The 15,449-nt window shown below is 41.7% G+C and overlaps 1 protein-coding gene across 6 annotated transcripts in view; it reads right to left on the bottom strand.

The window, feature by feature from the left end:
* Positions 1 to 15,449, bottom strand: part of adgrl3.1 (adhesion G protein-coupled receptor L3.1) — a 114,469-nt gene that overhangs the window by 29,260 nt on the left and 69,760 nt on the right. For 4 of the 6 annotated variants that reach the window (XM_061274817.1, XM_061274822.1, XM_061274820.1 and 1 more), the window contains exons 8-12: positions 11,481 to 11,888; positions 10,998 to 11,101; positions 9,530 to 9,715; positions 7,498 to 7,536; positions 492 to 675 (exon numbers count right to left, since the gene is read on the bottom strand). In XM_061274817.1, the coding sequence (XP_061130801.1) occupies positions 492 to 675; positions 7,498 to 7,536; positions 9,530 to 9,715; positions 10,998 to 11,101; positions 11,481 to 11,888 (921 nt within the window). The remainder of the gene's footprint in view (positions 1 to 491; positions 676 to 7,497; positions 7,537 to 9,529; positions 9,716 to 10,997; positions 11,102 to 11,480; positions 11,889 to 15,449) is intronic. The other 2 variants (XM_061274819.1, XM_061274823.1) reach the window with 1 other exon arrangement.

Here is a 15,449-nt window from a genome sequence, read left to right as displayed (position 1 = left end):
TACATTTCTTTACTGCTTTGGTTTGTAAAATCCCAGTTACAAATGAAGCAGTTATTAATATAAGTGTTGCCCACTGTATTAGAAGTAATCAATAAAGTGAATGGATGGACGGTTGGTGCGAGTTTTTTTTGTGATTTGTTGTTGTGTTGGTGTACTGGAGATTGATGCATCGGTGGATTGGCAATTAAGTGGTGAATAAATGGTGGCAGTGAGGAGGGTGAATGGATTGATGTTGTAGCTCTCCACAACGACAATGAAACAGATCTATTGGTGGATAGTTGATGAATGGATTACTAAAAAGCATTTTGAGTTAACAATCAACATTCTTTATCTAAATCATCTTGGAGGACAAAAAAAATTGAAATCCAATTAATCCATTTCGTGCTGCAGCATAAATTTAACACTGAAAGCGTTTGTCCATTGTTCAATGAAAGTTTTGGCAGTCTACATTTGGGAGCTTTTGTAAATGGAGGGGAAAAAAATTCACTTACGGATGTTGTCAGTGGTCTCCTGCACAGTGTCTGTCTTGAGGAGGTTGTCAGCCAACATAAAAGCGCCCGTCTCCACCGTGTCGAGGAGCAGCGTGGCCGAGTGTAGCTGCTCGGCGGTGGACAGCTCTCTCCACGCTGTCTGGGCTCGCGGTTGCAGCAAATTATTCACCGTCTCCACCATGGCCTGAGGGGCGGCACAAGCATTGAAGGAAACACTTAATAAATGATTCCAACGTGACCAGTTAATGCCAATCCATTAAAAGCCCATGTAACATTCGTGTTCCGTGACAAGAGCAGTCAATAACACAAGACAATGGGAAAGTAGCGGCCTCTCATTTATCATGTTGATAAATTATGTCGAGAAAAATGTAAGCGATGCAAATGCGGCATTCCCATGCAGACGTTGCAAACCAAATAGAACATTCAAAAGCGCATTTGAAAACAGGTCAGCTGATCATTTGCGAGGTTTCCCCCTCAGGTATCAAAAAAATGACCAAAACATATCCCAACAAAGATTTTCTCTTATGATTCAAGAGAATGGACACTCCAGCAGAATACAACAACAATAAAGCTGACTACATTTTTATATCTCTACAATTGGTTTGCCTTCTTCACCTGACTGCCATCGCTATTTTGCCCTTTAGGCTACACCCTGATTTCTTCCATTTGATCAGATCAAATGTTTTTTTCTGCACAATGGAACCAAACCAGACTCTGTTTAAGTTCGTACCAAGACTGAAAACGTTGATCTATTTAGGAAACTCAACTAGAATGGAAGCATCATTCAAAATCCTTCCCGTTTTTCATTTTGAAAACAAACCTCATCCTATCGTGGCTTCATGCAGGAGAATTTTTGCACGCTTCCAAACAAACACTGCTATTTTTGAGTTGGTGCAATACTGAACTGTTTAGAGAAGAAATGATATATGCGATTGTCTACTGGGTCACATTCAGCCACGCGTAGCTGCTCGGAGTTCATATATACGAGCCGAGTAAACGGAAGAGAGTGCAAGAAATATTCTTTCTGAACTAATACGTATTTTGTTTCCTGCCCACATTCCTTCATACTTCACCTCCTCATTTTCACACACATTTCTAAAAGACCCTGGGAGAGATAGAGAAACTGAAAAATGGGTGGGGAAGCGGTGGAGGAGGGAAGAGACACAAAAGGGAGTCATGGGAGAACGATAAAACAGTCCAGTGCTTCCACGGTGACAGGCGTCCTCTGGGAGAAGTAGAAGAGCCAATACAGGTGCTATCATAGACATACATCGCACCATCCCATCTGCCTCTCAATGTTTTCTCCATTTCTCACTCTCGACTTGTAAAGCAACCTCTTTGCAAACGTCCTGCCGTGCCTCACTCGCGTCTCGCTCTTTTGAGGCCTCTCGAGGAGGAAGTCGGAGGAAAGCAGGTGGCATAAGGGGTCTCGGGTGAGGAATGTTGTGGTTGAGTGAAATATGTCCGTTTATTGGCGATTTGAAGAGGACGGCAATGGACACAGAAAGAAACGGTGCTTAGTTGAGACGAGACTTTGAATTTGGATTCATATATTTTCTTTTATTTGCACCAACATTATGCAGGTACTTGAATTCTGTTAAAAAAAAAAAGATGCTTGGTGGAGATAAAAGCGGTGACAACCCCTGCACGTTGATGTGCCTCAAGAACAAACACAAGAATTTGATCCATACTATTTTCTGTTTATTTATGACGGCAAATCATCCTCTGTATAATCACAAATGAAATGAATCCGCCTTGCTAAAATTATAGAGCAATGCCCCGCTCCGGCTAGCGGCTAATTAGCTGTGATGCATGTTGCATGAGTTGCAGCATGACTGCTCTGAAACCAAACTAATTAAGCCAGTGATTCGCCAAACAAATAAAAGTTGGACATAATATGAAATGCACAAATATGTACACGTGCAAAAACAATGTTTTTTTCCTGTTTAGTCAACATCAATTGTCAATAAAGCCCCAGGTAGGCAGATTTACACAAAATGAATCATTTAAAAAAATAATGACAATTTATTTTGCCAAATTAGTGCTTGCCATAAATAAATAAATAAATAAATAAATAAATAAATAAATAAATAAATAAATAAATAAATAAATAAATAAATAAATAAATAAATAGTTAAATTTGATAGTCCCTCAACATGGTAGATATACATACCATGAGTTGATAATTGTTCCTCTACTGCGGGTTACTGACTGGCCTTCAAAATGAATTCCCAAGGTCAGAAATCAATTTGCAGCAGACCGTGCTGACTTATATCTCATTTCAAAGCCTTCGATTCAACCTTTCCACATCCCAAATAATTTCTTTCAATACATCACATGTGTGTGACAAATGACAACACAACACAACAACACAAGGACAAAAACAAATACAACACGAGACAGATGAATTCATTTGAAAGGGCGCTGCGGAAAAGTACATGAACAGCGTTACTTCTTTTTTAACTATTAAATCAACGTTTAATCTTTTTTTTTAACTATTGCTTCTTGGACTGCGTGACAATAGTCCAAACATAGTTATTATATTACTGCTACTTGACTATTTTTAATATTAGTCTATTAAGAGAAAGGATTCCATGTTTAAAAAGAAGCTGCCGTCTTTTGACAATTAATTAGTTGCAGCTCTAAAATCTGGCGCATTTATTTATGTATCCAAATTATTGTGAGCTCCTTACTTGAAGTCAGCATAATTTCTCACAAAATTCTCAATACACTCTTGGATTGACACTAATTACAAAGATTTTTCATCCACCAGAGAGAATTTTCTTTTCTACATACAAAGAACACATTTGCATTGTGTGTATCGTAATATCTCTAAAGTCATATGATAATGTCAGAATAATAGTTCTTTCATCCACTTGGGTGATTCGGACACAATGGGATTGTGCACAATTGAATTTTCTAGTTGTTGAGAGATGATACACAGAATACATTTAATAATAACCTACAGTATTTTTCAGCTTTTTTTTTTTTTTTTTTTTACATTGGAGAATTACATCAGATAGAAAAGAAAAATAACAAGATCTGAACAACACTGTGTGGGTGCCTTTTTTTTTTTTTTGTTTAATATGCAAGTTTACAAATGTATGAGATGTGTGCGTGAGTGTGTGTGTGTGCGGGAAGCATTGCAGTGCATCATTCTGCTCCACTTGCTGGGACTATTCTCAGTGCAGGCTCTGTTTTCCATTCCCTCATGCTGTACTTTGATGTGTTTCAGATAACCACCAACTGCCACCCACCCTCCCATCTAACTCTCATTAAACTTCTCATAGCTTTTTATTGAACTTTTGATTATCTTGCATTTTCTATGCCGTATAATTCTTTTTCATTGAAATGTAATTCTCGGGTGCCGAGATTACATCTGCAGAGGAGAGGGACTGGTATCTGAGGGGAAAAAAAGGTATGAGATTTTCTTGAGGTCCAGACATCGACACATCATAAAAGTCGTGTGTGTGTGTGTGTGTGTGTGTGCGTGTGTGTGTGCGTGTGTGTGTGTGTGTGTGTGTGTGTATGTCTTAAAGCACAGTTGCCTTTGGTGACATCTACACAAGACTAACGACTCGAGGGTTAAAATTATGGCTTTTTTTCTTGGGGCTACTCGCTCTGCAGAAATAGATAACACACACGCGTACATGCACACACACACACACGCACACACACACAGACACACCAGTAAATGGGGCAGAAATGAAATCCTTTGAAGCGTTGGGGTAATCCAGCGTAAACAAGAGCGGCAAGACAGACGAGAGTCGGCCTGTTCTACTTCTCGCTAAACGCGCACACGCATGAGCGCCGGTGCGTTGACGGGTCAGTGTGTACGCTCGCGCACGACAAGGCCCACTTTTAAACTGACAGCATTCGGATGTAAAAGTTGAAAAAAAAAATCGTATCTTTCTCGCTTGACTGCGGTTGAAGAAAGTGCATGTTTTGGTGAATGTTTTCTTGGTAGGAGCCGTCTTTTCTGTCATTTGTTGTTGGACTTCTCTCCTGTCCTTCCTGACAGAACGAGTTTAGAGCTAAATCGGGCTTTACATTCACAGCATGACCCACCATCCATAAATAGAGGGCACCTTAGGCATTGTCATTGAGCATTGCTATCTTCTCACTGCACGTTGTGTTGTTTTCTTTTTGATCGCATTCATTTCCACCAGCGGTGAACGACATGCTAACTGATTAGGGCATTAATTGATCCTTGAGAATTCTGACAGTCTTGTGGAAATGATTGTTAATGAATCGCATTCAGGCTGCAACCAGTAGAGGTGAGGCTCAAATCATTTAAATCCATGACATCATTTGCTTTTTATATTGGCTGCTGCTTCTCACATTTGCATCAAGTTGTGTTCCCTCGAAAAAAAATCAACAATCGATCCATTGATGGCGAATTCTCTCAACGGGCTTTCAAAGAAAAGTAGTGAAATGCTGGTTGTCTTTCTGTTTAATTTCTACCATGACTGCTCTCCATCACTCATTCCCTGTCTCCAGCTCTCAGTGCACCTTGCACACGCTACCTCCTTCCATCAACCAGCCCGCAGCATCAAAGCCTCTTCAAATAACCAACTTCATCATGAATAAATTGCCAATTTACCATACATGAAACGAGTCCCCAGTCCCCCAAACGGAATGCGCGCGTGTACATGTGTGTGTCTGTGTGTGCGTGTGTGTGTGTGAGAGAACGAGGAGAGAAAGTGAGGAGAGAATTCAATTATTTTTCATCTCTATTAAGAACCCAAACCTCCTGCACGCTCTCCTCACTTGACAATTAGTGCTGCAGATAATTAACGAGGAGAGGGCAGCAACACACCACATCCCTAATCACGCACATTTCTATCTGGCAGAGTAGGGGACTGCTGCTATAATTTTGTTTTGCATTACAGAGACTAATTATATAATCGATCACTACCAACACCCCTACCCCACCACCACCACTCCCTCAAAGCAGAAAGTGCGTGTGATGTAATGTTTCGAACCTGGCTGAAGCTGTCTGAAAGTGCACAACCGATGCGTAAGATCGAAGGCAATGCATCAAATAAAAAATGGCACATCGCTGTGATGTCTAAAATTATCAGGGAGTTTATATTTATACTTTGGCGACGTGTGTGTGGTGTGCGTGTCAGCATGCATAGAATTCCAAGCCATGTTGTATGATGTGACATTGCTGACTGCTGCTGACGTGGATAGTTTTTGCAAAGGAGGGGAGGTTGGGAAAAAAAAAAAAACAGCCTGCATCAGGAGAAAAAGAGCTAGCCCATCAAGGGTGTGTATGAATGCGTGTGTGAGAGCAAAAAATGAGATGCTGCAGGCTGTCTCCTGCACACAGATGAGCTACGTAGGTGCTGTGGTGCCTTGGCTTTGTGTTATTACCTCTTCCAAGGGAGTCCAAATTCTACAGTGCAATTCTGGTTTCATTGTTTGTTAAGAGGATTACACAGATGGTACTTCACCAATTTGCACTGTTCATTCTTGGTGGTTATCGATTGGCCTTTTCAGTGGCACAGTGCCAGCGTAGCTTGGCAGCACGCGTTTCGCCCCGCTTCCCGCTAGGGTGGTCCGTGCACCGCTTTGCAATAATACCGCTTTGTTCAAACCCGTCTTGTCGAAACTCACAACAGGTGCTTCAGTTAGGGAAAACCAGCCTTGTCGAACGCCTCGGCCACACATAATTAGGGGTATCACGATCATCATCCATCCATCCATCCGTCCATCCATCCATCCATCCATCCATCCATCCATCCATCCATCCATCCATCCATCCATCCATCCAAACCCACCCACCCACCCATCCATCCATCCATCCATCCATCCACCCATCCATCCATCCATCCATCCATCCATCCACCCAACCACCCACCCACCCACCCACCCATCCATCCATCCATCCATCCATCCATCCATCCATCCATCCATCCATCCATCCATCCATCCATCCATCCATCCTTCCATCCATCCACCCACCCATCCATCCATCCATCCATCCATCCATCCATCCATCCATCCATCCTCCCACCCACCCACCCACCCACCCATCCATCCATCCATCCATCCATCCATCCATCCATCCATCCACAGCAGCTGGCAGACGGAACATGCCATTGTATAACCAGTATGTACAAAAAATTATATTTTATAAACTGACAAGTACGCCACTGATTCTAGCCACCCATACACATTTATATCATCACAAATTACAAATGGACCTTTCTATCTTTGTATTTGAGCGGAAAGTGTACAATATATTTTTTCCCCATGTCTGGTTAAGGTCTGCACATGTCTGAAAGCCTCTCTAAAAATAGCAAATGTTTAATAACACAAATAATGCTTAAGTGCTGTTCCATTGTTCAGTCAAGGTTGCAATATGAACCACAATCCACAGAGCGACAAAGACACGGAAGCCATGAACACTCAGCCAACCAGACGCATGTTAGTATGATTTTAAAGGAGCGAGACCATGATCAAGAACCAGTGTGCAACAAACTATCCATCATCCCACTTCACTTTCTCTGATGCAGCAGTGGTGGCAGAGACATTTCAATGAATGGAGATGGATAGTAAGTCATTTTGCTTCCAGGCAGGCCGTTTACAACCCAGCGCACGGTCCTGCAAAATAGATGAGCAACTATCGATATTGATCATGGTCTCTTATCTGTACCGCTGATTGCAAATGATAGAAAAACATGGAAATGAAAACAAAAGAAGCAAACCCTTTGAGGAGATTAAATACTGTCAGCAAACACCTGCGGATTGGGATGATTGATGCCGATCATTTATGGTCGAGGGGGGAGTTCAATTACCCTCCTCAAAGGATTAAAATCCTAAAACATCTGCCGCAGAGTACAACTGCAAACCCACATTGCGCATCACAAATGTGTGATATCACACAAAGGCTTGCTTGATCAATTACATGCTGAGGGTGAAAGTAAAAAAAAAAAAACACACACACACAAAGCGGGGTGTGGCAAAGCAATCAACGGATACCAGGAAATAGAAATACCTGTGTGAAAAACCTGCAGGACCTCTCTCTCTTCTGAAGCTGTAAATTCAAACAATTCAACTGTTAGCAATGTAACACCTCTCCATCTCACACACCAACGTTCCCTGAGGTGAGCAAAGATGCACACACACGCAGAGCTTTATCATTAACATGACTCAAATAGACGTCGGGGACTGGAAATAGAATTCTTCTCACTCACCTGTGTTTTCAATGTATCTCCCAAAACACCGTCATTTCTATTATTCTTTGATTCCTTACTGACACAGTTTGTGATCTCATTCTTAGTAAAAAATATATTGTCCAATTAAAACTTCTAATTATATTTTAGTTTAAGAAGTTTTCACAACAATGCAGTTCATAAAGCTACATCATAAATTGCCGTTGCTCGACGGATTTTGCTCAAGAAACATCAATTTTTGTATTAAAAGCCATTGCTAACGAGATATTTATGTTTGTCTTGTAAGAACCTGCGGTGAGCTAAAATATTTTTTCTCCGCGACACAAATTCAGTCATTTATTTTCTATATCTACGATTAAGTGTATTTTACTGTCATCCACTCAAATATGAATGGCCATCATTTTAAAACGCACTGATTTAATTATGGATTTGGGTCATTAATGAGATCAGGAGTAGCGCTTTTCCTCTCAGAGTGAGCAATACTTATCTAGAAATCCAACTCTAACCAGCCATTTGGTCAACGGTGAAGCACGTATTAATGGATTCCACTTGTGTACAAGCTTTGACAAGTTCATTTCAAATAACCGAGGAGAAAGGGCACAGGTTGCAGTGAGACTGCAAGGCAGATTGGGAAAGGGTAACTAGGTGCAGGCCCAGTGACTCAGAAAGTAAAGTTAAAAAAAATAGTGAGTGTATAAGAGTTGGCAGCAGCTGTCAGTCTCACTCCCAAAGTCGGCCTATCACTGTTGACCTCAGCAAAGACAATCAAGGAACAGTCTCCCATTAAATGAGTCAGACAGTCAATTAGGCAGCCAAGGCAGCCAGTCAGTGAGTCCCCACTGACTTGGCTCTCTTTAATGAATGCCTACATGAACAAACTACAGAGCTAAATTCTTCCTTGTTCACTGCTGATAAATCAGATCTTTTGCATACTGAGGACACACTTTTGATTTATGGAAGTCTACAGTGAATGAAAAATATTTTTTGTGTCTGTGTGTGTGTGTGTATGCTGTGCTTTTTTGTGCAAGTGCTAAAAAATAAGTTCCAAAACTTTAAGGACTAAAACGTTTCCCTGGCACTCGTCTTTTGTTACCCGTGTTAAAGTATCTATGGAATAAAAAAAATGCTGCAAACTACAGCCACCAGTATTAAAGTAAAACCATTCTGTCAGGGCATTAATTTGTTAAATTCATGGAAAACACGTATTTTTAGATTCACTACAGTTTTTATCTTACTTGCATTATAATGGGGTGTGACTGTAAGGCATTAGTGTCAAAGTCAAGGCCCGGGGGCCAGTTACAGCCTGCCACATCATTTTATGTGGCCCCCGAAGACAAATTGTGCATCAACTTCATCTGTCAATACTAAAGTTGCAAATTGTATTTACTTTTGTTTTTGTTACCATTGATCTTATATAAATATTTGAACAGTTTTTACTAGTCTTACTTGTTGACGGTCATGATGGCCCTCCGAAGGAAACTGTGACTATGTTGCGGCCCGCGACAATAATTAGTTTGACACCCTAAGGCAGTGCTTCTCAATTATTTTCTGTTACGCCCCCCCCTAGCAAGAAGAAAACTATTCGCGCCCCCCCCCTCCCCACCGTGACTATCCTAACTTGTCTTGTAAGTCGTAAAATGTTGCACTGTCGCAAACGTCACAGAAGTAACAATGAGAGCGCCACTGCCCCCTGCTGGGAGGATGGGCAATTACACTTTATTCTAGTACTGCAAAAAAAAAGCCTGTTCCCCAGGGTCACACGCACCCCCCCAGGTATAGCACGGCGCCCCCCAAGGGGGGCGCGCCCCACTATTTGAGAAGCACTGCCCTAAGGCAACCTGTACAATGCAGTACCTTGGTGAGGCTGCGGGCAGCGCTGTCCTTGCCCCCAGGGGTGAGGTTCCTGAGCTGCACGTCAAGCAGTTCCACCAGCTGGGCCATGGCCCGCACCGTGGAAGGCACGTCGCCAGGACGCAGGAGCCCTTTGGTCTGCTCTGCCAGCTCCCTGGCCACGATGGCTGCCGTCTCGCCCGACCGGAGCTGGATGCAAACAGAACAACACCGGAGGGGGGGGTTAGGCAATGATGGATGGAATTGGGGACGACGTAGTGGGAGTTGGAGCAAGGAGAAAAAGTTGCAGAGAAAGTTGAGAGCAAAGATAGGGGCATGCAGGAGAGGGGAAAATGTGCGAGGGCGTTAGGAGAAAAGGTATAATGAAAAACTTTGAGAATTAGTCATAGAATACGCCCTCCACTGGGTTTGCACTTGGGGCAATGTCATGATAAACAATTACATGCAGTAGAACTTCTACAGTCAATACGGTTAGTTTGGATTTGGGAAAATGTATTAGAGGACATTAAGTAAATAGAAATCTCAGATTTTAGTATATGATAAGGACTGTTGTCATTTTGATACCATGGAAAGAAATTAAAACCTCACCAACTTCATATTAGTACTAATAATTCATATAATTGATAGGATACCAATTATATTTTGATCAAATAAAAAATAAGTTTTGTATATTTTTAAACACTTTAGAACAATTGAAGTAAAAAAAAAATCATTTTTAAACACTAATAATTTTATAGATTTCCTGTACTGTATAAGAGTTGTAAGATACCAAAATATTTGGTTTTTATTATTGAGGCAGTATAAAATCTCGCTGACATTTTTGACATCCCAACCAATAGAATGGAGGAGGAAAGGGATTGTAAGATAAGTACCGGATGGACCATTCATTGCAAATCACTTCATCATTGTTTTTAATATATGTCAGCTTTTATAGATCAATAAAAACCCGTATAGATATTGTGTTTTACAACTAACTAACAATATTTACAATCCCCTCATGTACCACTGGATCAGTGCATCGTGTGTGCTGCCAAAAATCACCCAGCGGGTCTCGCAACAGGTCAGTGAATGTGCATCATTGCTGCAACTGTCTAATGTTTGATGTTGATAGTTTCCTGACCAAGTCAATGATCGGAGCAACAATGTTTGGACTGGGCAAAGTAATAGCTTCCCTTTCCAAACACGGCTTCCTCATTGCGTTAAGCCTCTAGCATTTTTCGTCTCACGATATCGGCAGAAAGAAAAGCATTAACACAAACAAAAAAAAAACCTGGAGATATCTGTACTCCCAACAGCTATATACAATCTCTTGTGTTTCAAGCACTAGTTGGTAGCTTGACAAATGAAGATGGATACATGCGGGATAAACCATTCCCTGTGGTTGTTGTATCTCCATGCGTGAGAAATTATGCTCTGGGAAACTATCATAGCACACGTCCTCACAAGGGCAGGCAGAAACATCCACACTTACTTTCTGCATGATGTGGTTGACCCAAGGAGACGTGCAGTTGCTGAGGTCAGGGCCTTGAGGATCCCAGTAGCCCAAGTGGGCCATGCACATGTATGTGGCCACGCCTGCGAGAGTAGCAAAACTAATAAGGTGAGACAGCCCTGACATTCAACGAAAGACTCCGACACTTCATGCCGTGCCCGCGGGGGAAGCATGCGGGAGGGCTTTGTCGTGTAAGCAAATTACCATGAACAATGTATCCCGTGGAGGTACACTACTGTACACGTGTGTTGTGATGAATGGACGTACAAGATAAAATGTTCATCATCTGTTAAAAAAAAAATCTTAGCCTTGACCTTCAAGTGGAGCTACATTGTTACTTCGTGATCATTTCTATGGAACATTTGAACCCTTTCCCAATAGGGCGGCGAAATCCTCATTAGTCTTAATTAGTAGAAGAGTATTTGAACATAAACATTTCACACAGTGACATCATCCACTTACCGAGTGTCCCGACCGGGCACGGCTGCTTGCCGAGTTGGCCTTGCTGGGTGCGGGGCCACGAAATATCAGCCGTCACTCGAGGGCTACAAAAGTCTTGGGGAGGCAAAGCTGGGGGTTGCGGCGGCGCCGGGGGGACCTGCACGGGCGGGAAGCGGTCCCCGGCTTTGCGGTTGGTGTCTGGGATCTGATTGGTGTCTGACGGTGAACCGCCGGCCGGATTCATGACAGGCTGGCGGACTGTTGTGGTGGTTCGGTATCGCTGTCCCGGTAAGGTGGTGAAGAGAGGACGCGGGGTGGTGTAGTAAGGGGGAGCGCGAGTGGTGGTCGAACGACTGGTTGAGGATGAGGAGCCCCCTCCGACTGCACCCCCTCCTCCTCTGTTCGCAGGGATCATGGGCGGGCGGAAGTCTACGTAGGAAGACAGGCAACAGGAAGGCAAAAGTTAAGCACCAAGACCCGCAAATACAGTTCACCCATTTCATCGCATTATTCTATTTATGTTCAACGTCCCATCCTGTATTTTGTAAATGTCTCTCCCCTCATTTCAAGCATCTTGCCTTTCCCCTGTGTTTCCTGCCAATTTGATTTGTCTTCCTCGCCCTGATTGTTAAAACCTGCTCTCCATTATCTTGTGTGTATGTAGTCGATCTTACCCTTTGTGAAAGCAAACAAAGGTTACTGATATTATAAATATTTGCCTTTATTATTATTGACATAATTATACTATAAATAGTATTGTAAAAGTACATGACCATACAATACCACACGACATTAGATTGCGTCATTGTGTCATACATAATTCATGATACAGTGACATCATGGTCAATATGTGTATAAGTGTCAATATTTAATTGTAAAATAGTCTTAATTATTCACATTGAGTTCTGAAATAAAGACGGAATGGAAGGCATAGCAGGAGGGAAAAGTATGGCATGAGTGTTGGATGCGCGGCTACTCCGAAAGTGCACATACGATAGCAGCTTGTCTCATTCTATCTCTGAACTTGCTGCTGCAGCTCTGTGTGGTGCAAATCAATATTGCATTATAGCGTGTTAGATAAAGGGAAATATTTACGCATTGCCTGCACAGAGGCCAAGGCAGAGCCCATGCTCACATCTTTAATTAAAAATGCTTTCAAATGAAACCTTTAGAGAGAACTTGTGAGGGCATCTCTGTCATTTTTATTTCCATCTTAATGGTAGATGGGTATCATCACAGATTCTTCAAATAATTTATTTTTAAGTGTTTTGATAATTATGTGGAATTGATTGTTGATTAATCATATCATGAAGCTTGGCCGCAATCAGCAAAGTAGATTTTAGGAGCCACAAGTTTATCGTCTTTTCGCACTTGCAGCAGCTGGCCAAAGACGGCTGTGTGAGTATCTCCTAGTCCTTATAATGACCACAGGTGGAGGTGATCAGGGTCGGGGTCGAAGGTTATGCAGTTTTTAACCACTCGGTCTGTCACTTTGTTATTTGAATACTTGCACATGGAATTAGATCATCTTTTGAGTAGAAAGCAAGCCATACTACACCCGGAAAGGAATACAGCAAGGACAATTGCCGGTCTGAGGGACAAGTTGTCAACATCTCCTACGCCCATGCAGCGACTACTGGAACAGAGGTTGGTCGCTCCAAAGATCTTTACTTAAATGCAACTAGTGGATCTCTGCAATTGAGGCAGCATTAGTCTGCTAAATAAAATCACAACTTTAGTTAAATGCCAAACCGACTAGACAGAAAATACTGAGCCCTCTCCCCTGGTGCCTTTGTATGAGATTGCTTGTCATGTTTACTGTTGTAATGATGGTCTGGCTAAATGAGCTTTTTTCAAATATATCTGTGTGAGGTCATGGAGTCACCTTCTTTTTACTGCGATGCTTGTTACCATTGATTTAATGATATTTACACAGTCCTTTGGGTGTGAATAAAAGAGCGGGTAGAATGAGAAGAAGGTCTTTGTGGATATTTGCAATGAGGGGGTGTCTATATTATTCATTGTGACCACAAGTTGACCCGTTCTGTGGACTTTAATGAAAACCATCTTCCCTCTGTGTTTTTCCCTGGCCGGCCCGCTTAACTGACAGCCGTGAAACATCCCGCTGTACCTTCTGTACATTGGTTCTGTTCTCTTCATAACTTAATGGAGTGTTTCTCAACCTAAACAGAGCTGCTCCCTGTTCCTGAATTATTGCTGGCCCTGCCTTATGCATTCTCCACGGAACATTGCCATCAATCATGCGTGTCAGCAGTGGCCTAGGGACGAGCTGTCAATCTGTGTGTGTGTGCGCTCATGACGGGAAAAAAAAAAACTGTGTGTGTGGGTGGGATGCACGATTAGGAGCCTTGCCACAACAGTAATGGTGTGAGTGTGTGTGTGTGTGTGTGTGTGTGTGTGTGTGTCTGAGGGTGATGTCTGCTGTCATTTGAGTACAAGGCTGAAAACAGGGCTGGCAGCTCGGGGTGAGGCAACATAAAAGCCTGCGAGCATCATAGGCAAGGGACCACATCATCTCTGTCTTTTCTTTTCCTCTGCTGCTCTCTTGACATTTTCCACCTGACATTTTCTGACTTGATTGCTCACTCGTAACTTTGTTGTTCACACTTTTTATTCTCCCTATTCCGAATTCTATTTGACAAAAAACACTTTTTTTTGATCGCATTTATTCCTTTTGAACGTTCTTTTCTTTAAGGTGATAACATCTTTTTGTAAAAGCCATACATTCATCATGATTGCCACTTGAGCTGCTTTTAAAGAAATTGCAGAGACGTATGTGACATAACGTCGGCATTATGAAAGAAAAAAAAAAGGATGGAGGGTTGTAGACCCGTTATTTTGTCAATCAAGCTGCCCAGGCTGTTAGCGTGCTTTGCTCTGTGATGCACATTACACAGAAAACAGCACGACACGTTTTCTCTATCACTACAATTGCCGGGCAATTATTTGTAATTGAATTATGCTTTTGATTTTCGCTTGTCACGACCATGTGAACATTATAATCGAATAAAAATGATTAATGTGCCCGAGCTACTTTATGAAAGTACCCTGATTGCACCGTGTAATGACACCACAGTTGGAGTTTAGTGTAAAAACAAACACCCTACAAAAATAATTACAAACATATTTAAATCCAAGGCATTTGTTTTATAAACATTACCAGTGATATCGTTAAATCAGAATAAAAACCCTTTGATATGCTAATTAGAATTAGCGTCGACTTCCAGAAGTGGTAGTATTGAAAACAAGGTATATTAATAGTGCTCAATCACAACTTTCTTCTAAATATAAGTTTGTACTCCATACAGACCACACAATATTCCTATTTTTTATTAACTTTTGTTTTGGAGGTTCTATTTGTACTTTCTCACCAATTTATTTTTTGATAGTTATTTTGAGTTTTTAAAGTTGAATACCAGCACATATTTCAAAGAGATATGTTTCAAAATACTGTTCTTCACATGCCTGGCAAAAATGAAATGAATTCAACTTAACACACTCTGACAGCTGCATAAAATGATGTGATAGGTTGGATCAAAACTCTCAGATGGGCTGCTAATTGTTTTTGATGAGACTGTTTTTATCAACTATTATGCTGCAACAAACTCTTTCAAGGAAAGTTGAAAGCTCGGCAACAATGTTCACATATCGCCCGAGGCTATTTGTTGCAGTATGACGATATCAAACTTCCTTTCGCAAAGAGTCACAGAAACCTAATAGCAGCAATTAGGAGAATCTCCAAACATTAACCATAAATTCAAGGTCAGGACTTATTTTTGTTTTTGCTACAGTACTTCATTTGTCAGCAAAATTTGCTCTCATCCCCTAGGAGCAACTGTTTGACGCTGTGGGACCAAATCCAGATTCTGTGTCAGCGCCTTGGTCAATGAAAGTGACAGAAAATCAACCTCCCTTGTTTGTAGTTGTTGGCAAAAACAAGCATGCAAACTACACACACACACAAAGTCC

Source organism: Syngnathus typhle, linkage group LG3 (genome assembly GCF_033458585.1).
Source record: "Syngnathus typhle isolate RoL2023-S1 ecotype Sweden linkage group LG3, RoL_Styp_1.0, whole genome shotgun sequence".
Classification (NCBI taxonomy): Eukaryota; Metazoa; Chordata; class Actinopteri; order Syngnathiformes; family Syngnathidae; genus Syngnathus; species Syngnathus typhle.
This window is presented reverse-complemented; position numbering and strand designations above follow the sequence as displayed.